Source organism: Salvelinus fontinalis, chromosome 4 (assembly GCF_029448725.1).
Source record: "Salvelinus fontinalis isolate EN_2023a chromosome 4, ASM2944872v1, whole genome shotgun sequence".
Classification (NCBI taxonomy): Eukaryota; Metazoa; Chordata; class Actinopteri; order Salmoniformes; family Salmonidae; genus Salvelinus; species Salvelinus fontinalis.
The window spans coordinates 42,473,433-42,500,102 of NC_074668.1; the positions used below are offsets into that span (position 1 = coordinate 42,473,433).

At 42.0% G+C, this 26,670-nt stretch overlaps 2 protein-coding genes across 2 annotated transcripts; both read right to left on the bottom strand.

Moving 5' to 3' along the window:
- Positions 1–838: 838 nt before the first annotated feature.
- Positions 839–3,982, bottom strand: ptger4a (prostaglandin E receptor 4 (subtype EP4) a). Its single transcript, XM_055918445.1, has 2 exons — positions 3,111–3,982; positions 839–2,538 (listed from the first exon to the last, which is right to left on the bottom strand). The coding sequence occupies exons 1-2, from the start codon at positions 3,888–3,890 to the stop codon at positions 1,969–1,971; spliced, it is 1,350 nt and encodes a 449-aa protein (XP_055774420.1). The 5' UTR covers positions 3,891–3,982; the 3' UTR covers positions 839–1,968.
- An 11,248-nt stretch (positions 3,983–15,230) lies between these two features.
- Positions 15,231–22,354, bottom strand: mrps27 (mitochondrial ribosomal protein S27). Its single transcript, XM_055920244.1, has 11 exons — positions 22,248–22,354; positions 21,842–21,919; positions 21,365–21,435; positions 21,088–21,146; positions 20,599–20,713; positions 19,766–19,844; positions 19,496–19,611; positions 18,886–18,988; positions 18,498–18,640; positions 17,617–17,781; positions 15,231–17,041 (listed from the first exon to the last, which is right to left on the bottom strand). The coding sequence occupies exons 1-11, from the start codon at positions 22,321–22,323 to the stop codon at positions 16,793–16,795; spliced, it is 1,254 nt and encodes a 417-aa protein (XP_055776219.1). The 5' UTR covers positions 22,324–22,354; the 3' UTR covers positions 15,231–16,792.
- Positions 22,355–26,670: the final 4,316 nt, after the last annotated feature.

Here is a 26,670-nt window from a genome sequence, read left to right on the forward strand (position 1 = left end):
ATCCCCAGTTTGCAATTGGCTCATTCATCCCCCTCCTCTCCCCTGTAACTATTCCCCAGGTCGTTGCTGCAAATGAGAACGTGTTCTCAGTCAACTTACCTGGTAAAATAAATAAAATAAAAAATAAAAATACTGTTACCAAAAAGAAGATCTGGGATTATTTTGCGTGTTTGAACCTGAACTCATCGTTAACAGCCTTGGACCCAAGTTCGTTAGGGTTTGTTTACCCAATGACGCTTGTGTAAACTTGGAAAGTAGTGGCCTGTACCTTTCAGTAGCATCTGTGTGCTTATAGGTGTCATAATATGACCTCTGAACTCTGTCACAAATTTGAGTGTGAAAACCCTCCTGTGCTTACATAAATGATTTCCGCTTGTTCTTAGATGACATGTAGTTTAATATAACACACACACACACACACACACTACTACTACTACTACTACTACTACTACTACTACTACTACTACTACTACTACTACTACTACTACTACTACTACTACTACTACTACTACTACTACTACTACTACTACTACTACTACTACTACTACTACTACTACTACTACTACTACTACTACTACTACTACTACTACTACTACTACTACTACTACTACTACTACTACTACTACTACTACTACTACTACTACTACTACTACTACCTGAGACACTGACCTAAGTGCATGTTGTTTTGCACATGCACACATTCACGGTCTCATTGGTGGTCCAAAGGAAATGGAGTCATGCATTTATCTTTGAAGCCAAAATGTGGGTCTCAATAACTGTTCATCCATTTTATTCCTTTTCAGAACGTATTGCTTACATGAATATTCTATAGGGTGGATATAACGCAAGCACAGTGAATTTATAATGAAAAACCTCTGTAATTTTAAGTCTTTTACAGATATACCGGAACATCATATTTTAGAACTGATATGCCATATTTATGTTACACTGATGTAACATTTCATGACATGATTAAATAACTTGCATCTTCTCACAGAGAAGAAATTGCATAGGTCACAAAATTATGACAATGACAATATTGCGGTGGGTCACTGAGAATCTGTGTTTGGCTAACTATCCTGCATGTTGGCACAACTCATTCCATGACAAAGGCGTTCTAAAAAACATTCTAATTGGATAATTTGTCATACTTCTCACCTGAAGGACAAACACATGGATAATGTTTTTTACACACATATTACTGCCCTATAAACTGTCTAAATCTATTCTGTGATGCAAAACAGTCTAAATGTATCTCTCTAAACAGCAAAGCTTCTAAAGACAAAGGTATTTGTGAGAACGGATTTTTCCTTGGTCCTGGCAACCACGGCACGTTATTTCAGGCCCCATGCTACATTCAATCTAAATAACGCTTCTGTACATTGGAATAATTTTTGTTTACTGGCAACCTGGGCTCTAAATACAAAGTTTACTCAATGATTGAAAGAAGCTAGTGATTAAACTCTTGAGCTACAGTGTACAGTCATGGGCCTTTAGGCCATGGAGACAACCTTGCTCCCTGACCAGTGCAAGAAGACTGGAAAAGAAACAAACATTGATGTTTCTGGTCAAGGTAGCTTGACATCAAAGCAGAGCAGACATCCTCTCTCTCTCCCCCAGTTGTGTCTCTGTTGTTCTAACTTCTCCCTCCCTCTACTTAGCTTCCCAAAAGCGTCTCAACGTTGTTTAAATGTGCAATACCTCATCTTGAGAGAATGTCAAATGAGTCGGCCTGGGTCCCAGTTTATTTCTGCTTCTACTAACACTTCCACCAACCAAATAAGTCCCTTAGGAGAGCAGAAGCTGTCTACCTCAGAGAAGGCATCTTGGACAGTCTGAAGACAGTCCCTTCAATGTAAGTGTGGCATCCCTCTGACTCACAGAAACCTCACAATAATATGAGGACTGAGGAGTACTAGAGTAGCTGTTGAGAAAGTAACTGCTTCTGGGAATCCAAATAAACAAGACTTATATGCATTTCTCCTGTACTGTCTCATTGCTTAGCGACACATGAAGAGCCTGGTCTTTCACACATGACTGAGTGGTCTTTCCTGCCACACCAGAAAGGTCCCTGGTTAGATGTGTCGCTTCTCTGCTCCCGTCCTCTGTATTGCTCTGCCCGGATGAATAAGAACTTCGGGGGTCTTGGACAGAGGAAGTGCGGAATCCAAACTGCTCTCCTGTGTGATGACAGCTTCCTGTGTACGTCTCACTTCCTTCGGGCAGGTAGAGAACGGTCTGAGAGGTGCTGGACACCTCCCTCAGCTCACGGGACACCAGTGAGGGTGACTCTCGAGAGGAGATGATGGAGGGGCGCTGGTGGCAGTTCTGTCTCTGCTGCCGCCGTGCTCCTATCTGACAGAACAGACACTTGATCTGCTCAATGAGCTTGAGGAGCATGGCCTTGCGGAGGAGGATGTAGATCCAGGGGTCCAGGATGGGGTTGAAAGAAGCGAAGCGGATCGCCCGCAGATCTGGGTTCTTTTCCAGTCTCAGCTCCACCGGAGTCTTATACAGCTGGTTCAGAAACACCTGCACCTGCAAGGGAGAGGTAATTAATGGAATTGAATCACTTTATTATGCCCAGCTGAATTGAATTGACCTTGATATTTATATTTTATACAGCTTTCTGACACCTGCAAGATAAATGTAATTGAATCTAATTGAAGTGTGTGTGTGTGTGTGTGTGTGTGTGTGTGTGTGTGTGTGTGTGTGTGTGTGTGTGTGTGTGTGTGTGTGTGTGTGTGTGTGTGTGTGTGTGTGTGTGTGTGTGTGTTTGTGTGTGTGTGTGTGCGTGCGCGTGATGTATTGCCAAATTGCTCAACAAATCATGGCTAACCATTTTATGGATCTAGCTGTCTGAAGGCACACCTGTCCTTATGGAGACTGATGTGAGCAGTATACAAAGCAGAATATGCAATAAAGGCCTACACTACTATGCAAATCAGCTATGAGTAAACTATTCTAATGTTAGAATTAGACTTACAGGCAGTGTGCGTAAAATATCAACTCGTGTGTACATGTGTATCTTGTGCGTAAATAATTAAAATAGTCTTTGTGCGATTGGGAAAATGTGTAAAATGGTTCACAAAGTGAGAAGAGAAACTTACAACTAGTGGAATGGAGCATACGAGCACCACCGCTGAGGTGCATATGAGTACAATCACCATCTGGATCTCCGCGCCGGCCAGATTCCCGAAGTTGCGTCTCCTTCTTGGGTCTGTGTTTCGCCCTGGGTCTGTCCCCAACGACATCCTCCGAACGAACTGCCGGTGCATCCGGATCAAAGCCCCGCACACCAGAACGTTACAGATCACCGTGGCCAGAATTAGAATCGAACTGGATCCCGCGTACATGTACGAAAAGGTGGCATCAGTACTCACGTTGCTCCGCCACTCTATGAAGCACCAGGTTTGTGGGTACTGCTTTTTGACTTGTCCCAGACCCATACTAGGCAGAGCGCAGAAAAGCGCATTGGAGACGTAGATAGCCAGAAGAGTCAACCCCGCCAGTCTCTGATCCACATAGTCGTTGTAGAAATACGCATGGTTTATCGCCAAGTATCTCTCGACGGACATTGCGCATATGATGCTGAGCCCCGCTAAAGAGAAGAAGAGGAGGATGAATCCGAAATACTGGCAGAGTGGGTCCCCGCCTGGCCAAGATCCTTTCACATAAGTGGCGATGGTGACTGGACTGGCCAGGAGGGTCCCCAAAAGGTCCGTAACCGCCAGACCGCAAACCAGCGTGTAGAACGTGGTCTCCTTCTGCTCTTTCCTGGACTTGCAGAGCACCACGATGGCGATGACATTTCCCACCACTCCGAAAATAAACATGATGGAAGGTATTGTCGGGACCATGGTCCTCCCGGTCACAGTATTGTTACTCATTGTAGTATGTCCAGATTATATATATATTTAAAAAAAATACTTCATTCACATTATAAGCTATCCTTCATTTTTTACAAGTAAAGACTACTGTAGATGCTTTAGGCATATTATCTACATAAATTAAACGTATCAAACATGATTGAAATATTCATGCTGAATGTGAGCTGAACCGATCTACTCACAACAGAAGTTAGAACGCCTTTAAAACGGTTGTTTAAGAGTTCAGTTGATTTTGCTGAAGTATCCGTAAGGGACAGTTCGAAAATTACTGGGGGGGTTGGGGGGTGTCCAAACTAGAGGAGGGTTGTCTTAACTTTATTTTTGCTTTGGGGAGGGCTGTGTAGTTTGTTGGGGGGCACAGGGGAGGATTGTACGTTTTTTTTCCTGGTTTACATTCACTATTTTTCAGGTTTTACTATATAATTTCTTCCATCCTAGCCAAATTTCTCCATCTGCTTGCATGCGCCTCCCCTATCAAGATGTTTTGGAACTTCCCTTATGCACTATGCTTTTCCACTTGCTAACTATACCACAGGTCAATATAGTCTACCAGTCTAACTGTCTATCCTGCCCTCTATCTATCATTCATAGTAACAATAGTGGTAGGGGGATCGTTTGTCCAGATCTGCAATAAGGTTACTAGCAATCATACCACACATAAAATCTTTCAAAGCTGCACCAATTTTCTATATAAATCAACAATAACAAGGAGTAATAGCTGATAGGCAGTGAAGAGGCCAGGTGAGTACAAAAACCTCCCCTATTGATATTCTTTAGGGAAAATACAATTATCTAGACTAGCCTAGATAATAATTGCATTTTTGTTTTTAAGTGAGTACAACATTATATGTTAGGCTGTAAACTGCAGTGAACGTTGTATTTTAATAACTGTGCAAAAAAATTGCAGAATGTAAAGTACAACATAGATCAAATTGCAGTGAACGTTTAAAGAGAGAGAAAGCACAGTGCAATGGTGTGGCGAACTTTGACGGATGATAATGAATCAATATGTTCTTGCACTGATGCATTGCGAACACAGGACAGGCAGAGTGATGAGCACATTGAAAAATACCATCCTAACATTAAGAGTCCTGCCCCCCCTTCTTTTGCGCTCGGTCGGGACCACCGTTTGGACTGGTTTAAATTGCTAGTTAGGGCATGGGGTGGGGACATTCCAATTAGTTGGTTGTGGGGCTGTTGGAAACGAATCTGATGGTTGTCTGTTGTATTTAATTTGAGCTTTAGAAGTAGTTAACCTCTACTGGATCGGTGTCCCCCCAAGGGACGGTTGAGCTAACAGTGCGCTAATGGGATTAGCATGTCGTTTTAAGTAACAAGAAAATTTCCCAGGACATATACATATCTGATATGGGCGTAAAGCTTAAATTCTTGTTAATTTCACATTTCCACAAACTTCAAAGTGTTTACATTCAAATGGTGCCAAAAATATGCATATCCTTGCCTCAGATCCTGAGCTACAGGCAGTTAGATTTGGGTATGTCATCTTGCCTACTTTTAAATGCGCTCACCTCGGCAAATAACTTTTGATTAGATTTGTTGAATTATATTTTATATTTATTTCAATGTTTATTTAATTTATTATTAATAGCAGTGCTTGACTTAGACTGCGATAGGTTCCGGTACTCATTTTGGTTGTCCTACTATTTATATTTAGGTGCAGGAACTCCACAATACTTTTGAGCTAATATTGTATAAGAGAAACAGGAGCTCAAGCAGTAGAACATTTGAGGTGCTGGTAGTCAGCTCCGGTAAGCTCCTGCCCGCGTCAAGCACTGATTAATAGCCTTAATCCAGCATGTAGCTTACCTACATTTCAGACTTTAGGTTACAGAATAGTCAGAAACAAATAAGAAGCTTGGTAGTTTGCAGTTACAGAATAGTCAGAAACAAATAAGAAGCTTGGTAGTTTGCAGTTACAGAATAGTCAGAAACAAATAAGAAGCTTGGTAGTTTGCAGTTACAGAATAGTCAGAAACAAATAAGAAGCTTGGTAGTTTTCAGTTACAGAATAGTCAGAAACAAATAAGAAGCTTGGTAGTTTGCAGTTGTCAAGATGTCAAGTGTTCTAAGCCCAGACTCTAGGAGTAGAAAGGGGTATAATGGTCTCTGAATGGAGGTGAACCAGACTTCTGACAATGCTTTTCCCTAAGAAAGTCAGAGATAAACAATCTACACAGTGGAGACCTCCGGGGTACATATTGTATCAGAGTTACCTGTATACATTGCTTAAAAAAGGAAACCCTGATACATTGTAATCTTTGTTTGACAAGTGGTTCTGAAAGGTCATGAAATTACCTTTCAAATGCTATGTAATTTAACCAACTTTGAAAGCAGCAGTTACAACTATTGTTTGACATTAGAATGCTGGAAGCTTAGCCATAGAATTCCTGAGACACCTATGTTTTTGCATTGTAACTTTGTTGATAGTGGTACCACATTTCACACATACAGCTAGAACAGGCTTTTAAAAAGATTTGTAGATACAGGGCCATCACAGGATTCACGTATTAACTGCACAGAAGCCTTTTCCCAATATGGCCGCCAAACAACTCAATGGGGTCTTATTGGTTCAATTTTGCATGACCATATCTTATATGAAATATTATTGTAGTATGCCTAATAATATCTTTAAATGTTGATAGTGATGTAGAATACACAACCAAATGAGCAAGGTGTGTCAGATATGTAACGATGACAAATTATTCACAGAATTGTGGTAAGAATGTGCACAAAAAGCTTAATATACAGTGCATATTTGTTACGTGTTTTCAGACCCCTTAACTTTTTCCACATTTTGTTACGTTACAGCCTTATTCTCAAATTAATTAAACCGTTTTTTCCCCTCAACAATCTACACACAATACCCAATAATGACAAATCAAAAACAGGTTGTAATTTTTTTGTGAAAATTGATGAAAAATGTAAAACTGAAATATAACATTTAACATAAGTATTCAGACCCTTTACTCAGCACTTTGTTGAAGCACCTTTGGCAGCGTTGCCTAGATCCTTTAGGTGCTTTATGACAAACTCCAAGCGGGCTGTCATGTGCCTTTTACTAAGGAGTGACTTCTGTCTGGGCACTACCATAAAGTCCTGATTGGTGGAATGCTGCAGAGATGGTTGTCCTTCTGGGAGGTCCCACCTTTTTGTTTTTAATTTTTTTAATTTCACCTTTATTTAACCAGGTAGGCTAGTTGAGAACAAGTTCTCATTTGCAACTGCGACCTGGCCAAGATAAAGTATAGCAGTGTGAACAGACAACAACACAGAGTTACACATGGAGTAAACAATAAACAAGTCAATAACATAGTAGAAAAAAAAGAAAAAAAGAGAATCTATATACAATGTGTGCAAAAGGCATGAGGAGGTAGGCAATAAATAGGCCATAGGAGCGAATAATTACAATTTAGCAGTTTAACACTGGAGTGATAAATCATCAGATGATCATGTGCATGTAGAGATACTGGTGTGCAAAAGAGCAGAAAAGTAAATAAACAAAAACAGTATGGGGATGAGGTAGGTAAATTGGGTGGGCTATATACCGATGGACTATGTACAGCTGCAGCGATCGGTTAGCTGCTCAGATAGCAGATGTTTAAAGTTGTTGAGGGAGATAAAAGTCTCCAACTTCAGAGATTTTTGCAATTCATTCCAGTCGCAGGCAGCAGAGAACTGGAAGGAAAGGCGGCCAAATGAGGTTTTGGCTTTAGGGATGATCAGTGAGATACACCTGCTGGAGCGCGTGCTACGGGTGGGTGTTGCCAACGTGACCAGTGAACTGAGATAAGGCGGCGCTTTACCTAGCATAGCCTTGTAGATGACCTGGAGCCAGTGGGTCTGACGACGAACATGTAGCGAGGGCCAGCCGACTAGAGCATACAGGTTGCAGTGGTGGGTGGTATAAGGTGCTTTAGTAACAAAACGGATGGCACTGTGATAAACTGCATCCAGTTTGCTGAGTAGAGTATTGGAAGCTATTTTGTAGATGACATCGCCGAAGTCGAGGATCGGTAGGATAGTCAGTTTTACTAGGGTAAGTTTGGCGGCGTGAGTGAAGGAGACTTTGTTGCGAAATAGAAAGCCGACTCTAGATTTGATTTTGGATTGGAGATGTTTGATATGAGTCTGGAAGGAGAGTTTGCAGTCTAGCCAGACACCTAGGTACTTATAGATGTCCACATATTCTAGGTCGGAACCATCTAGGGTGGTGATGCTAGTCGGGCGTGCGGGTGCAGGCAGCGAACGGTTGAAAAGCATGCATTTGGTTTTACTAGCGTTTAAGAGCAGTTGGAGGCCACGGAAGGAGTGTTGTATGGCATTGAAGCTCGTTTGGAGGTTAGATAGCACAGTGTCCAAGGAAGGGCCAGAAGTATACAGAATGGTGTCGTCTGCGTAGAGGTGGATCAGAGAATCGCCCGCAGCAAGAGCAACATCATTGATATATACAGAGAAAAGAGTCGGCCCGAGAATTGAACCCTGTGGTACCTCCATAGAGACTGCCAGAGGACCGGACAACATGCCCTCCGATTTGACACACTGAACTCTATCTGCAAAGTAGTTGGTGAACTAGGCAAGGCAGTCATCAGAAAAACCGAGGCTACTGAGTCTGCCGATAAGAATATGGTGATTGACAGAGTCGAAAGCCTTGGCCAGGTCGATAAAGACGGCTGCACAGTAATGTCTTTTATCGATGGCGGTTATGATATCGTTTAGTACCTTGAGCGTGGCTGAGGTGCACCCATGACCGGCTCGGAAACCGGATTGCACAGCGGATCTCTTTGTTGACTTGGCAATTCTCCGCATAGGAACTCTGGGGCACTGTCAGAGTGACCATCAGGTTGTTGGTCACCTCCCCGACCAAGGCCCTTATCCCCCGATTGCTTAGTTTGGCTGGGCTACAAGCTCTAGGAAGAGTCTTGGTGGTTCCAAACTTCTTCCATTTAAGAATGATGGAGGCCACTGTGTTCTTGGGGACCTTCAATGCTGCATACATTTTTTGGTACCCTCCCCCAGATTTGTCCCTCTACACAATTCTGTCTTGGAATTCTACAGATAATTACTTTGACCTCATGGCTTGGTTTTTGTTCTGACATGCACTGTCCACCATGCTTTGCCATTATGGGGTATTGTGTGTAGATTGATGAGTAACATTTTTTATTTAGCAAAATTCCGAATGCACTGGAGACAGACAGACAGACAGACAGACAGACAGACAGACAGACAGACAGACAGACAACCAGTTACATTACAACCATAAGTTACATTGTGATATAGTCAAGTTTTTTTAATGAAGATTTGTTTTTAAAGATGAGAAAAAATGTATAATTTGACAGTGTGTTATAGTTCAACAGTATAACCATGAAAAATGTGAAAGGCCCAGCAATACTGTAAGTTACTGTAAGTAGACTTGAAAATGGTTCATCTTCACCAGGATTTGTTTGTCGAAAGTCAGATAACCTCCAGTATGGAAATGTCTAACATTATTAAGCCTACTGCAGTGTTTGATTGATGACGGTTAAAAGCAGGGCTAACAAATGACAGAGTAATAACCCCAAATGTATTCTCAGATAATTATTCCTCAAGGACAGTTTACATCGACTTGACCTTGACTTTAAGGACGAGTAGGATAATTAGAGCGGGAAAAAAACACGTGGCATGCACTGTGCACACCACCAGCTTCAGCTTAGCTCAGGGTGACGTTCATCCCTCACAACACCGCGCATGTCAATACCTTTACAGCTACCTACAGTAGAGAACCAGAATACAATGATTCCTTTCTCTGCATGAGTAGGTACATGCACATTTGTTTGGGAGAGAAGCGCGCGAGAGAGACAACATTTGTTATCTCCATTCTAGACTAAATACTATTGGATGCTCTCTAGGACTATTTACCAAATAAACTAAACGTTTTAAGTGAGCATAAAATCCATGTCTAATGGTTAAAAATTATAGTATTAGGCAACAGACTGCACTGTGTCGCATAAACGCCTCAGGGCTATTATGTGAAGGTAGTTAAGTTTATATAGTAAAGGCATGAGGCTTGGTTCAGTGTATTGATGTATAATCGTTCTATGGGAATCCCCAGCCATCTTTGTCTACACAGCCCAAACTCCAGACAGACAGACACGGAGATGAGGTGGAGGGTGTTGTCCTGGGTTGTACTCTCTACAACGGCTTTGTTTTCAATCCTAGTTTAGGAAGGCTTTGTGTATGTCTGCTCTACAGTTTGGTAAACTTGTAGATAACATCCGTAGAAGGTTTTGTGCGATGGCTCACGCAACATAACAAAGCTGGACACAGGGAGAATGAGAAGTAAACTGTTTGGGTTGGCACCACTGGGAGTTTGATAAATTATGCCAATGAGAAAGCAAAGGCCTCTGTTATCCCACCCACCAGACTGTTTACCTTTGTAAAACTATAGGTTACATCCACACGTCTGTCACATGCAATCTCATTCCATGATAGTGGCATAATAATGCCTCGTCCAGAGCTCTGCACGTCAAGTTCCTTTTATTGAAGGGATGTTGCAGCCATTTCACTATTCACCTGGGTCTAAATTCTACCTTGAGATATTCACAGGCAACAGGTAAATCATGCACTGACGTCAATGGGAGATTTACATAATCATTGAGTTTCACATGGGGATCACAACCTCTCCCTCAATGTGAGCAAGACAAATGAGCTGATCGTGGACTACAGGAAAAGGAGGGGCGAGCACGCCCCCATTGACATCGATGGGGCTGTAGTGGAGCGGGTCAGGAGCTTCAAGTTCCTTGGTGTCCACATCAATAAGGACCTAGTGGTCCAAACACACCAAGACAGTCATGAAGAGGGCACGACAAGGCCTATTCCCTTCAGGAGGCTGAAAAGAGTTATACAGCTGCACCACCGAGAACATCCTAACGGGTTGCATCAAATCAAATCAAACTGTATTTGTCACATGCACCGAATACAACAAGTGTAGACCTTACCGTGAAAGGCTTACTTACAAGCCCTTAACCAACAGTGCAGTTCAAGAAGAGTTAAGAAAATATTTACCAAATAAACTAAAGTAAAAAATAAAGTAACACAATAACGAGCCTATATACAGGGGGTACTGGTACCGAGTCAGTGTGTGGTGGTACAGGTTAGTTGAGGTCATTTGTACATGTATTTAGGGGTAAAGTGACTATGCATAGATAATAAACAGCGAGTTGCAGCAGTGTACAAAACAAATGGAGGGGGGGGGGTCAATGTAAATAGTCCGGTGGCCATTTGATTAATTATTCAGCAGTCTAATGGCTTGGGGGTAGAAACTGTTAAGGAGCCTTTTGGTCCTAGACTTGGCGCTCCGGCACCGCAGTGCGGTAGCAGAGAAAACAGTCTATAACTTGGGTGACTGGAGTCTCTGACAATTTTATGGGCTTCCCTCTGACACCGCCTATTATATAGGTCCTGGATGTCAGGAAGCTTGGCCCCAGTGATGTACTGGGCCGTACGCACTACCCTCTGTAGCGCCTTACGGTCAGATGCCGAGCAGTTGCCATCCCCGCTTGGTATGGTAACTGCTCGGCATCTGACCGCAAGGCGCTACAGAGGGTAGTGCCATCCAGGACCTCTATTCCATCACACTCTTTACATATGCTAGTGCTTTTCTCTGTTTAATATCTATGCATAGTCACTAACCCTACCTACATGTACATATTACCTCAATTACCTCAACTAACCCATACCCTCGCACATTGACTTGCTACCGGTACCCCTTGTATATAACCTCATTATTGTTATTTTATGTTACTAGTTTTCCTTTGCAAATTCTTCTTACTTTTTAATATTCTGCATTGTTGGTTAAGGGCTCGTAAGTAAGCATTTCACGGTAAGATCTACACCTGTGATGTATCTGGCGTATGTGACAAATACCATTTGATTTGAAGCTAGGATTCGGCCCCCTAGTTTATATTGTGCGGACTGAGTGTTCCTTCTGAGGATCATTAAACGTGTAAACAAGTGCATGTAGCGTTAGCAATTATTAACATGGATAGTGCCTCAGGACAGCCTTCTGGAACATTTAGGTCTCACTTTAACATGTTGAGATGTTCCAGAACACTCACTGGAACAGGGTGGAAATAGGTGCTTATGGTATCAACCTGAGGATGACCATTAAGTTTGTGGTTGGGTGTTTTAGGAAACAATGTACAAAATCCAGAATTTTGTCTGTAAAGTGCTTTGTTCAATATGTTTTAGTTCAAAACTGACAATACTGTGAGATGGCCTAATTGTTGGGGTTTCATATTGTGAATAAACATTTTTGTACTTGGTACAGTGTATATAACATGGTCCTCCAAGTGATACTGTTGAGTAATCCAGGCAGGCCATTGCTGTACCATGAGTCATAATGCGATTGTTAGGTTGAAAAGATGCAGAACGCATGTATATTGTCAAACATACAGTACCAGTCAAAAGTTTGGACACACCTACTCATTCCAGGGTTTTTCTTTATTTGTACTATTTTCTACATTGTAGAATAACAGTGAAGACATCAAAACGATTAAATAACACATATGGAATCATGTAGTAACCAAAAAACAAATCAAAATATATTTTATATTTGAGATTCTTCAAAGCACCCAGCCTTTACCTTGATGACAGCTTTGTACACTTGGCATTCTCTCAACCAGCTTCATGAGGTAGTCACCTGGAATGCATTTCAATTAACAGGTGAGCCTTGTTAAAAGTTAATTTGTGGAATTTCTTTCCTTCGTAATGCGTTTGAGCCAATCTGTTGTGTTGTGACAAGGTACGGGTGGTATACAGAAGATTTGGTAAAAGACCAAGTCCATATTGGTCTGATGAGTCCAATTTTTAGGTTTTCGGTTTCAACCGCCATGTCTTTGTGAGACACAGAGTAGGTGAACGGACACTTAATGGGACTATCATTTGTTTTCCAACACCACAATGACCCAAAACACACCTCCAAGCTGTGTAAGGGCTATTTGACCAAGGAGAGTGATGGAGTGCTGCATCAGATGACCTGGCCTCCAAAATCACCCAACCTCAACTCAGTTGAGATTGTTTGGGATGAGTTGGACTGCAGAGTGAAGGAAAAGCACCTCTTTCAAGACTGTTGGAAAAACATTCCTCATGAAGCTGGTTGAGAGAATGCCAAGAGTGTGCAAAGCGGTCATCAAGGCAAAGGCTGGCTACATTTGAAGAATCTAAAACATAAACATATTTTGATTTGTTTAACACTTTTTTGGTTACTATGTGATTCCATATGTGTCATTTCATAGTTTTGATGTCCTCACTATAATCTCCAATGTAGAAAATAGTAAAAAAGAAAAGAAAACCCCTTGAATTAGTAGGCGTGTCCAAACTTTTAACTGGTACTGTAACATAAAACCATTTCCTCTCTAGTTTAATAGACCCATTAATCAAGTTAAGTATGCCTTTTCAGTATGGTCCCTTCACTACACCCAGCTCTTCCCTTTCAAGACCATATCTCACTGCTCATTATGTCCAATTTGTCTATAATACATTTTTATTATTTTATGATTTTAATTCATCTTAACTATATTTGTTCGTTCTACTCTTTGTCAGGTTGAGTGCTTTGATTGCACTGTACTTCCTCAATTGTAAAAAGGTTCATTTGTTCACATACTGCTACCGTATGCCTACCCCACTCCAAATGTTGCAGTGGGATCTGGTGACAGCTATTTCACTCCTACCGGCTTGCCAAGACCAGAAGTACGTCATTACCACATCAGGAGGGCAGTAGGATCGCTGTGTCATGTTAAGTCTCATTCCCCAGAGAGTCTGAGGGCAGCGGGGTGCTACCTAGTAACCCATACTTACTGTAGGGTCACTCAGACAGTATCTGCAGCAAAGCTCTCTCTAAACAGCATTGTTTGTGTATCCAGTCGTTAAAGCTGTAACTACACAGGTTTAGCAGCAGTAGGCTATTCAGTTTGATTTGAATGGACTTCACAGGTATGTGTTATGTTCAAGTCAAGTCTGGAGGCTAAAGGAACTTCTGTCAGGTCCTACTTAACCCACACAGAACAAGTCAGAAGATACTGTAGGTCTTCCACCATCATCTGAACATTGCCTCAGTGTTCTCTCCATGTCAGCGTTTTGTTCAGAGATGGTGTTTTAGGTGGCTGGGCTCTCAGGAAGAGAACTCCTCACAGGTAGACGGGAGATTCTTGTCCTGGACAGTGCTTCTCTCTAAAATGACCTCAATTGTGACTGAGCATTGCACTCACACCTTCTTCTTTCCCTGGTCTGAAATAAAATATGCAACAACAGCAAGTTGTCCTTTGGGTTTGCATAATGTTTCTCACCTAAAACTATTGGCAAAGAGCAAAATGTTATTTTCACACACAGCACTTGTTGCAAGGGGCATGTAGACTACTGTTTTTGGAAGAAGGGGAATAGGGAGAGAAATGAGAGCAATGAGAGTAATCTCATTTGTAAATGCAGAGTTCGTGTGTACTACTGAGTGCAATATTCGGTAAAAACACACCGCAATACGCACATCCTCAAGCCCTCATGACAAATCAGTTTGATCTTATTTGCCTTCATTAATCTCTTTGCAGGCTTTAAAATGTTAAATATGCAGCATTTTCTTTGATGAATGACGGACGATTAATAAACCCAGTATCCCGAGACACCAGTGCTGCCAGTTCCCGAGCCAACAAAAACACACCCTAGCAGCATCTTATCCTATAATCTGTTTTAAAGAACTTAGACACAGCAACATACTGGGAAAAGTTGTCATGTCACCAGCTGCAGAAAATGTTCCCGTTCCCATTACATCTGTATATCACATCTATAAATCGAGAGAGACAGAGAAGAGTTCCCAAAGCTTAAACTTGTAATCCCAGAAAAGAAGCAGCAGCACAGGGGAGGAATAGAATAACATGAGTATTTGTTGATCAAGCATTTATGAGGACACAACGGTCGTTTCACAGGGGTGATGGAACACTCTTCTTAAAGGCCCAGTGCAGTCAAAAACGTGATTTCCTGTGTTTAATATACATCTACACACTATGAGGTTGGAATAATACTATGAAATTGTGAACATAATGATAATGCCCTTTTAGTGTAAGAGCTGTTTGAAAAGACTGTTTTGGTGGGATGGAGCTTTGGCTTGCCTGGTGACATCACCAGGCGGTAAATTAGTAGACAAATAAGAGAGTTCCAAACCTCTCTGCCAATAACAGCTAGTTTTTAGTTTTAAGGTACTTTATTCTTGCTTAAGCAAAATTCTTGCATAAGAAATGCATCTTTGCTAAGAAGCTATTTTTGTTTCTTTATGACCATTTTCATTCAAAATAATCACAGTAAGGTACTTTATTGTTACCCAGAAATTATTTGATACGGAGATAAAAATGGCCGCATTGGACCTTAAAGTCAGAGACTTTCTCACACTTTTTAAGTAGCCAACAATCGTTGATGTCATAATCGGAAAATGTGTTTCAATCAGATGACATACAGTTACTGCTTGTCTGATGGAATGTTGTATGTTTTATAACATAAAAACAGATCCGATCCATGGGAATTTGCAAATGGCAGATCTAGTAGGATATAACTATTTTTAGCAAATAAAAGGTTCTGACTAACTCTTAGGGAGTCAATATGGAGCCTCCACACAACAATGGCTCTTGTTTGTGACTTAAACGTATTTGTGCTGTCTATTCAGCTTAGTCTACATAACAGGCAGTTTCCCAAGCCCATGCCATGAATGCTCAATAGTTATAGCATTATGTGGAATGAACACATTATGTGAGCCACAACAGTTATTTTTCCCCATTGATGACTTATCTCCCCCCAAATGAAAAAAAACAACAGGGATAACTTAGCCAGAAATGTTTTTCGCCTGTTGTACTTGAGTAGGCTATGTTGCAGTTTACTGAAGTCTCAATACATAATTCATACTTTACCGTTATGCCACTGTTTTGATACACAATACAATTTTCCAGACGTCACAGAAAGACCTCTCAACTTCTAAAACAGGGCCAAGCAATACACCTACGATCTGGATCTATGATAGTGTGCTTTTCTTTGTGGTTGTGGCCTACAGATAAGGCTAAGAAATGCAACTGTATTCATGCCTGCGTAAAGGACACATTTTGTTTTCCCCTAGATCATTCATCAGTTCCCCTAGGATTGTATAACATGGGGATTCATTCCCCTGGGAGAAAACACATGCACGCGCACACACCAGCGCACACAGCCTGCATGTACGCTCACAAACACCTCATTCTGATAGACGAGAGGAAAAGGAGTGGGAGGATTTCCCCCGCATTTCTTATTTTCGGCTTACATGAGGTCATAGTGACCATCAGGCTTAACAATCACTAGACTGGAGCTAGACCAATAACATCATGTTGATGTCCACAACAGGAAATACAATATACTTTCAAGAAAAGTTTTTAAAAAAATCGAAAGAAAACAAAGCTAAGGACAAAACAGAGGTTATGAGTATTACGTGTAAAACCACTTAAAAAGTTATAACTACAAACTAAGTCTTTGCTTTGTTTATATTTGTGTATAAATAATCAAGTAAAGAATCATTATTTAAAGATCACAGTAATTTAATAGACAAACTTCCATTATGGGGAGTTTTGATCTTGTTTACAGTATATTGCTAATCTGGGAATGGCATTTGTCCAACAGACAAATACTTGATTTTTTGCTTTTCACGTACATATGATATTATTTCAGATATGACCCACGCTTCTTGTGTCGGTCTAAGCACTGAAGACGTTGTACGGACCCAACAGTTTATGAAAAAGCACCAGTACTATGTATTGATGCTTTGTGGTGGTAGAAACTGCAGGGGACGCACCCTCGTTGTAGAGTGAGCTCCAGTGGAAGGGGTCAATCCAGCTGTTTGTTCAGCCCTGCTTTGCAGCTGCCTTGGCTGCCTGATGGGCCCGTCTATCCTCCTCAGCCCTCTCCCTCATCTCTTTCTCCCTTCTGATGAGCTGCTGCCTCTCTGCCTCCCACTCCCCCACCTTTCTCTGGTACTGCTCCATGTCAGGGCCCTCTGCTGAGGCTAGGCTCTGCTGGACCAGGCTGGAGACCAGCACCTGTAGGGGACTAGGGTCCACCTTTCCCCTGGACTGGAGCTGCCCGCTCAGATCCTACACATGGCCAGAGGAGATGAGGTGGTGAGCGATGGGGTGTATGGAAAAAGAGGCATTATTAAGGCCTAGATTCAATCAGATCAAGTGTTAAACGGCGATAGCCGACACCCGCATAGCTGATGTTTAGCCTGGTGTCAGACGGTGTAATTGCTATCAAACCGGTGAGCAGCTGCTCTTGTGATCATCACGATGAGGATTTATTTTAGCCTAATCAAGGTGTAGGCCTAGATTACATCACACATTCGAACTGGTAAACATGGGTAAACATGGGATTCCTACTAATGAGACTCCGTGCTGCCAAAGGCATTGTCCGCGATAGTTATACCGGAAGCCGCTTGTGGATTTAACAGCTCCAACGCGGTTCCACCTCTGACACCGTCAAAACACATGCTATGCGGGTGTCGGCTGGCGCCAATCTAATTGAATCGAGCCCTAAGTGTAACTGTCGTTGTAGATGAGTGCTTAATAGCAATTTATTCAACTGATCAAAACAAGAAATCTGTAACACAACATACATGCAGTCCATATACAGGCTCTTCCCTTGTTTGATTGATCTTCCCTTTGCCCAGTACCTTAAACCTGCTGGCATAGAGGGGTAGCTTATCTCTCTCTGCCTGGTCGTCCTCATCCACCTCCTCCTCTTTCTTCCCCTCCTCTCCTCCTGACTCGTCTTCCTCTCCAGAGGAGGAGTCTGAGGCAGAGGACAGGTCCTGCAACAGACCCGCCAGGTAATCCACCTAGGAGAAACACACACACACACACACACACAGCACAGGTTTAAGGAAACACACAGACGCAAATGGGACAGGCGGACATGCACTGACAGACCGACACGATAACTCTGGAGCAATGAGCATCCCCTCATTGTCCATCACCTCATTTGTCCATCAGGACAAAAGACGGACGCGAAAACAAACACACGCAGACAATGGCACACACAATTAATATTTCCTGATCTACACAGAGCCATCAGTTCTGACACTGTCCTGCTTTCTGGCAAACCTGGTTTGGTTCCCAAAGTCTCACAGATTCCCCCTGGTCTCCAGACTCCACTAAATCACATTACTCTGCTCAGAGTTGAACTACTGAACTAGATAGGGCTAAAGGAGCACTGCATCAGGGTGAGTTAATGTGCGTCTGGATATAAATAACCCAGATAGAACAGTCTCAACACTAAGCCCTGGAGATAAACCCTCAGACCGTCTCATACCCTGTACCTGGATAGTAACAGCTCTCTACTGCCACCAGGTTGGTGTCATATGCTCATTGTGTTATTTGCAGCATTTTTGTAAACAATCAGCTAAACTGTACAGGCTTCTTATTCATGATAATGCTTTATAATGAGTTCGTCTTATACGTGTATAATGTGTTACTAATGATCTTGTTCGTGTTAGATACTGATTTAGTAATTGTAAAAAGTACAGGACTAAGACAGGTGTTGGTGAGTACATACAGCATCCTTTGATAGTTTGCCATCTCCAGGAGCGGCAGCTACTCTCTCCATGACGGCCAGGGCCCGGCCCAGATACCCTGGGGTCCACATCAGAGGCATGCCCCTGAACACAGCATGGATCCCTGCCGCCATCTCCACCTTACCTAGAGACAGACAGAGAGAACGAGAGAGGAGCAGGAAGTGGAAACTATCAGAGATGTGATCAGCACAACATGACAACCAGACCATGCGGTTTGGAGAGGTTGATTTAAATGTTTGACAAGAGGATAAAGCAGGGTTCCCTGAGAAATCCTCATCCTTCTGCTATCAACAAATGGTTAGGAATATGAGGAAAGGCTATGGCTTGTTTTAGGACCAGGAGTATGGTCTGACTGGGGGAATTACATACCTAGTAATGCACAGCCCAGCAGTTGAGCGCTGAGGCCTATAGAGCCGTCCTGCTTCAGACCAGATATCAGCAGCGATGCTCCCAGAGCCCTCTCCTCTGACATCTGCACAGTCAACCAACACAAACATACACTTATGCTTCAGACAACATTTGAAAATAGCATAATGACTGACTTCCACAGAAACACAGTAACTGTGGCTGCTAAATTTAAATGCATACATTTTGCACTCGCCTTTTCCTACTAGCACTGACTGGTGATAAATACTTTGTTGAGGGAAAATCTACTTGCTGCGATTGTGATAAGTTGTCTCACCTAGCTATCTTAAGATGAATGCACTAATGTTAGTCGCTCTGGATAAGAGCATCTGCTAAGTGACTCAAATATTAAAAATATGTAAAATATATATATGTAAATATCCATATTTATCAAGGGGGATGGTGTTGTGCTGGGATCATAGTGATCTTCTCTACACACATACGCCCTCCTTACGTTACCAACAATCACTACTTTCTACAGAATCCAGACACTCCAAATGTTCTTTGGCACGATAACTTCTCCGGACATGTTGATACACATGAAGTACAGAGCAGTGAATGCTACTTTACTTACGCTGAGCTCTGGTTTGGTTGCAAGGTAATTGCTAAGTGCATACAGGGACAGGATCTGTGTTGTGGGCAGATCAAAAGACTCCTGAAGCATCACCTCTTCCACGACAGAACAGGCACCTGCAGAAGAGGAACAACCTTGTGAGGTTTTAAGCTACATGTCATATGTGTGTACATTGGCTTAGTTTTGTTTAACTGAGTTTTTCCAAAGGGGTTCTGGGATAACTTTACAGTTTGACAGATATTACAGTTTCAGAAGTCAGAGACTCTTTACCTTTGAAGTCTTCATCTTTTATGAAGGAATCTATCAGAATGTTGAACGTGAAAACATCTGGGAACATTCCATATTGCACCTAAATACAGAAACAGAGAACGGTTAAAAACGTTCCATAATCACAATATCATAGTCAACCTCAGACATTGAGGTCAAACTCTTTAGAATGTGGATTTTCAAAAGGCACCTTGTATTGGACAATTACCATTCTAGGTAGAACATTAATGAGAATGTTATGGTCATGGAACATTGGGTGCCAACATGGAGGACAGTTTGTGACACTGTGTTTCTATACTCAGAGTTGATATTCACGTCATTCAAGGAATTCCTCTTGACCATCCCCTCAAATTAGGTAAAACATTGATACCCATTGTAAAAAAAAAAAAAAAAAAAAAGCCAATTTCGTCGTCAGTTTTTGTTATACAGAAACAAAAAAAACACGGTGCTGTATTTTTCAATGTACAAGTAACCAGATGAAAAAATCACGACCTTTGGTAGCTTAATGTTCCAGTCGGTAGCTAGCTAGCACTCACTAACTCGCATAACTGCTAGCACCGTCGTGAAAAGGGCATGAGCGAAGCCCTACAATATTAGGTGTTTTAGTATTGAGAACGCACAGGAGCAGGTAATGTTGAAAAGTCATCTTTTGACATGTTGTACTTTTCTTAAAATGTAGTTGAATTTGCAATTGACAAAAACAAGCAGACAAGAAAATGTCAAGTTTTTGAAATGAGCCAATGGGGTAACCCAGCTAACCACAAGTTGTTTTCACCATTTTCATTCTATCTAATACCGAGTGGACTATGGCTCTGTTTAGCATAATGTAGTCCTACCTTGTTCTTGACTGTGTGCAGGGCCTTGTCTCTGGCCCCGTATCTGAGACACTGTCTGACCCAGCTGTGGACAGTCCAGTCTCTGAGGTACCAACAGTTTGGGCTGTGGCGAAATCTACAGGAGCGAGAAGAGAGATGTTCAGACATAAAAAACAAGAACAAACAAGTCATGAATGTTTATGACTTCTGTTATGTCATTTTTCTGACGCTTTTATGCAGCATAGGTCAAGGCAAGCGTAACCGCTTAACCCATAGGCTTGCAACGCAATATTCTTGTTAATCTTGTAATCACATAAGAAACAGATTCCAGAGGAGGGGAGAACAGGGAAGCTCTTAGACAGCATCGAAGCACAGAACAAACATGCATGTGACTGAACATAAACACACCATAAAAAAATTTTGGGAAGAAAACAGAGGTCAGAAGACTGGCCAGGAAGTGAACACCCTAACAAAGAAAATAACATAACAGGGCATGCAAATTAGGCTTACTTATACAGATAGTACTCTGCTTGCTCAACCTCTTCTCTTGACGATACGTTGTCAACAAACTGAAAAAGAAAAACACGCAGAGATATGGTTATTATTTCATCCCGTTGACTACAGTTTGATCAGAACCTAAATCGTATTAGTCGTATTATTTATATCTTACCCAACATGGCATTGGTGTACCAGATATGACAATGAAGTCGTTTTCTACAGCAGAAACTGGTTGACATACATACAAGCTACAAGGATGAAATCTCTCGGTACTCTAACATGCTCTTACACGTGATATTGACAGGGAGCTGACAGGGAAGTTTCGGTCGTACGTCCTATCCATCAAGGCGGCCAACAACGCTGTAGGATGACATGTTCATACACAGCTTTACTTTCACATTTCACAAGAGCTCGACTTGCTGAAACTTTCTGCCGTTTAAATGTACGACTTAAATCTTCAAAAGACTTTACACTACTAATAACACAGTACCGTCTCTGTCCATGTGTAGCTAACACTGCCCCCCTGTGTTAATTTAGTGCAGACATTGTCACTGACTTGACCGTTACATCTTCAGTACTACTTATGCACAGAATAACAAATATTTTCACACGTCACTGTGTCTCCCAAAACTAAAATGTAACTGATGTCATGTTCACTTAACAGCTAACATGTGACAGATATGGTTGAAGCCCACCTTTCATTTGTTGTGCTGGGTAGGGACAAAGAGAATTGTTAGCAATGAGTTTCTTTGGATAGCTGTCTTACCCAGATTTTGATGATCTTTCTCTCTTGCGTCCCATAATTTGGTGTCTGTGTATGGTGTGGAAAGTAGACATCTTCTGGCTGTAAGACATAAACAAGAATGACCACACGTTGCATAGAGTAGACAATGGACTCTGAAGGTAACACGCACAATGCGATTACAGTACAAGCAAATACTAAGTTAAACTTTGAACAAACGGGATAAGATGCATCTTATTTAGTTTAGCTTGTTAGGAGTTAGGCTAGGTCAAAATGGGTTCATTATACGTAGCTAGCTAGGTAGCCACCTGGCTAGCCTGCTAGCTACTTGCCTGGCAAAACACAAATAGTTCGGACAAACAGTGAATCAATCAATGATAGAAAACGTTACTGATTTAAATACCTATTTTTTAGTATTAAAAAACTGTACCTATAAAACTGTGATTTCCACACTTCTGGATAACTTTGACAGCTCCTAAACAACGCGTCAAAGTGTAGGCTGCCATCTTGGGACGATACCAATATATGACGGAGGGGAGCAACAATGTTGCGTGAGAGAGAGCCTTGCTCAAATACATGTTTAATGCGAACCGTAACACCATGAAAAACAGTATATATAATACTGAAATTGAAACGGAGTTATTTTTTCTAAATACTATAATTATGTATGTTTAATAAAAAATATCAAACATAACATTAGAATGAAACCCTTTATATCTATTGGTACGGCCTCAAGTGCCTGTTATGGTGAATGTCAATTGTCCCAGTGGCAAATTCATTGGTAATAGGTAGGCCTGTCTGATCAAACCCATCAATGATTTTATTTATTTGATTATATCAAAAAGTCGTATCAAATGTCTAGATATTATGTGCAGACTGCATAGTCATTCAGACTGATGATGGCTCCGCTCCAGTTAATTTATGGCTCTTCCAGTTCTTCCAGGAATGGGCAACATTGATCCATAAAACCAATAGAGATAGATAGAAAACGAATCTTTATATCTGTGCTATTATAGCGTCTGTGACAGCATGGGCAGCGCCATTGAGGCTACAACCCATAGGAATCCCACCCAGGTGACTACTTTAAAATGACTCAGGCATGGCGGAGTCCCTGAATGGCGCTACCCATGCTAAAACGGCCTTTTGGCCACTACAGGCCTCAATCATTCTCTATGATAAAACCACAGTTTATAAACCATATTTGATAATACCCTACTGAATCGAAGGGAATGGGAAACACTGTAAACTTTGATTTAAAAAAATACACACTATTGTAATGTTAGGATGGGCGACTATGGGAGTCTTATTCATTAGGCACCAATAGATACAGTACGCCTTAGAGTTACACACATTTTTGGGCTCCACAGTTTTTGGGCTGCGGAATGGTGCAGCGGTCTAAGGCATTGCATTTCAGTGCTAGAGGCGTCACTACAGGCCGTGGTTCGATCCCGGGCTGTATCACAACCGTCCGTGATCGGGAGTCCCATAGGGCGGCACACAATTGCCCCAGCATCTTCCGGGTTAGGGGAGGGTTTGGCCGGGGTAGGCCGTCATTGTAAAATAAGAGTTTGTTCTTAACTGATTTGCTGGTTAAATAAATTATTCTTTTCCGATTCAAAACAGTTATTTTTTTAATGTTGTGCCTTAATGAATACGACCCTGATGTCATAACCTGCCCTCTGTCATCTGTTCAGGTACTGTGGGTGCGGATGAGCTGAAGAAACAGTAGGCTCTCCTCCCACAGATCTCAGCTGCCCTGGCAAGACTCTTTTGCTTCCCCTGCAAAAAAGGAGCCAAAAGGTAGTTGTGCAGTTATCAATACCAACTTATTTCAGTGCACCTTCCACCGCTCCTCAAACCCAGAGCAAACAGAAGAGGGAGACAAACACATCCTCTTCTTGATTTTTATCAGGCCCACTAGGCTACAAATTCTGAAGTGCATTTTGCTGTGTGCAGTGCATCATTATTTTGACTAATCACTGTGCCAGTCGTACAGCCAGTGTAGGATATACTGCCCTAACTGTATTGCAATTGACACAATAAGAGTTACTGTAACTAATAACAAAAAAATGCATCCCACCCTGACTCCACCACTCAAATATAAGCTACTTCAAATGTAAGAGATAACGCCCCCTTTAATGGCTTAATCTTCTCTGAATCCTTTAAATGACTTACTTTACCAATACAAAGGTAATGCATAGGCCAGGCCTTTCTAACCAAAGACCATATGGCTGCTAGTAGCTTCTAATGTATTTGTGTCAGATCTTAGTCCTTCACCTTGAACCATTGTTTTTATATTCAAAACATAGTGTAATCTATTTGTTTACTACGGGACGCTCCTTGACCGTGATTATGTGAACTTCTTGGCCCAAGGTCTAGGCAGGTGACAGGTCATGTCCTGGGTGGGTCTCTTTTATTAAACAAAAGCGGGAAGAATTTCTGCACCCTTTAGTACACTGACCACCAAAACAGGAAGTCCCTACCTGAGAACCGTGCCAAAGAGAACACACAGGAAGTGAAGTGTTTTAGCAACACAGTTGCTGCAGACATAACTCTGTCCCTCATCCCGAGACATTATGGCCTCTGTGCAACTTTACAGGGAGAGCTTTGAGTTCCAGCTGTGTGTTCCTGGAAATAGTGAATGAAGAGAGGCAGAGGCCACACACCCCAGTTAGTCTTACAACATTTACATAAAGACCCTACAACACCATCTCTACACATTATGCACTGATTCAGGTAGACACGATACGATTTATCCTTGCAGTTTGATATTCTACCAGGTTATGAGAATTTACCCACCACGTCTAAAAATGTTTTATCTCAGTGACTGTGAGGTGGAGATAAAGAATCCAGAAGTAGTATTTTTCAGTACCAAACTGTCTTTCATCCCTTAAACCGGTTCCTCTTTATTTTAAGATAGATTTAGCCTGATTTGTGTGTACACTGTACTGTAAAAAGTATGAAAATGTATGCACTCGCTACTGTAAGTCACTCTGGATAAGAGCGCCTGCTAAATGTACCACTGCTGAATTTGTACAGTTCAACTGAGCCATTCATGGTGATTACTGATTAATACGTTATTGCTATATTTTAGTAGATGCTCTGGATGACATACATGAGCAATTTGGGTTAAGTGTGTTGCACACTGCCATACACTCAGGATATGAGGCAGGTCCTCACCAGACATCACCGACAACAACGTCGCCTGTGGGCACAAACCCACCGTCGCTGGACCAGACAGGACTGGCAAAAAGTGCTCTTCACCGATGAGTCGCGGTTTTGTCTCACCAGGGGTGATGGTCGGATTCGCGTTTATCGTCGAAGGAATAAGCATTACACCGAAGCCTGTACTCTGGAGCGGGATCGATTTGGAGGTGGAGGGTCCATCATGGTCTGGGGCGGAGTGTCACAGCATCATCGGACTGAGCTTGTTGTCATTGCAGGCAATCCCAACGCTGTGCGTTACAGGGAAGACATTCTCCTCCCTCATGTGGTACCCTTCCTGCAGGCTCATCCTGACATGACTCTCCAGCATGACAATGCCACCAGCCATACTGCTCGTTCTGTGCGTGATTTCTTGCGAGACAGGAATGTCAGTGTTCTGTCATGGTCAGCGAAGATCCCGGATCTCAATCCCATTGAGCACGTCTGGGATCTGTTGGATCGGAGGGTGAGGGTTAGGGCCATTCCCCCCAGAAATGTCCGGGAACTTGCAGGTGCCTTGGTGAAGAAGTGGGGTAACATCTCACAGCAAGAACTGGCAAATCTGGTGCAGTCCATGAGGAGGAGATGCACTGCAGTACTTAATGCAGCTGGTGGCCACACCAGATACTGACTGTTACTTTTGATTTTGACCCCCCCTTTGTTCAGGGACACATGATTCCATTTCTGTTAGTCACATGTCTGTGGAACTTGCTCAGTTTATGTCTCCATTGTTGAATCTTGATATGTTCATATACATATTTACACATGTTAAGTTTGGTGAAAGTAAACGCAGTTGACAGTGAGAGGACGTTTCTTTTTTTGCTGAGTTTAGTTTAGAGCCTGCTGGACTACAACCCAGTTTGGGACTCTGATGACAGTTAAAACTGTGGTGCAAGGACACAAACATCCCGATTAGAACAGACAAACTGTACAGGGCTGTACTCTGCTGTGCTCTAATGTAGTGCACTGTACTCTACTCTACTGTACTGAACTATAGTTTACTTTTCTTTACTGTACTGTACTCTGTTGTGCTCTACTGTGCTGTACTGTGCTGTTAAAACTTGTGAAACATTGATGTCTGTGATTGGTTCAACAATATAAAGACTACAAAACCCAATTTAGAGTCTGCAACATTACAACCCAGTTTGGGGCTCTAATGACAGTTAAAACCCGAGGTGCAAGGACAGTAACATCCCCATGAGAACAGACAGACCTGACCAGGGGAGAAGAAAGGAACTGTATAATTTACATTGAATAAGCAAGAGGAAGAGTATATTTTTGAAAAGAGAAGAGGTTGTATCAACCATTTTAGATAACATCCTAACCATAACACATTAGGTAGAGGGATACAAAATGGTGCTCTGTAGTAACTGCCTGCAGCTCTAGCTGTTATTGTTCAATACATTTACCAACATATATCTGTCTTTGAAATTGAATACAGCTTTGTTATGGTGATTGATCCTGGTTCATCATTAGATTAACACCATACTGCCTGATTTGTAAAAGCACAACCTTTTCAGACCAATCACTAACGGCCACACCAACCTTTTTTCAGCCACAGGACACATTTTCCCATCAGAGTGAATGACTAATTTACCAGAGTCCCTTATTCCTGACTCCCCCCAACGGTTTCACTTCAGCAGAACCTG

Bases quoted from the DNA above. Each gene is read 5' to 3' on its own strand.
- ptger4a (XM_055918445.1), bottom strand. From the start codon at position 3,890: ATGAGTAACAATACTGTGACCGGGAGGACCATGGTCCCGACAATACCT. The intron at 2,539-3,110 runs GTAAGTTTCTCT...TCTCCCTTGCAG, and splicing joins TATGCTCCATTCCACTAGTT to GTGCAGGTGTTTCTGAACCA.
- mrps27 (XM_055920244.1), bottom strand. From the start codon at position 22,323: ATGGCAGCCTACACTTTGACGCGTTGTTTAGGAGCTGTCAAAGTTATC. The intron at 20,714-21,087 runs GTAAGCCTAATT...TCGCTCCTGTAG, and splicing joins GCAGAGTACTATCTGTATAA to ATTTCGCCACAGCCCAAACT. The intron at 19,612-19,765 runs GTAAAGAGTCTC...CCTCTTCTGCAG, and splicing joins AAAAGATGAAGACTTCAAAG to GTGCCTGTTCTGTCGTGGAA.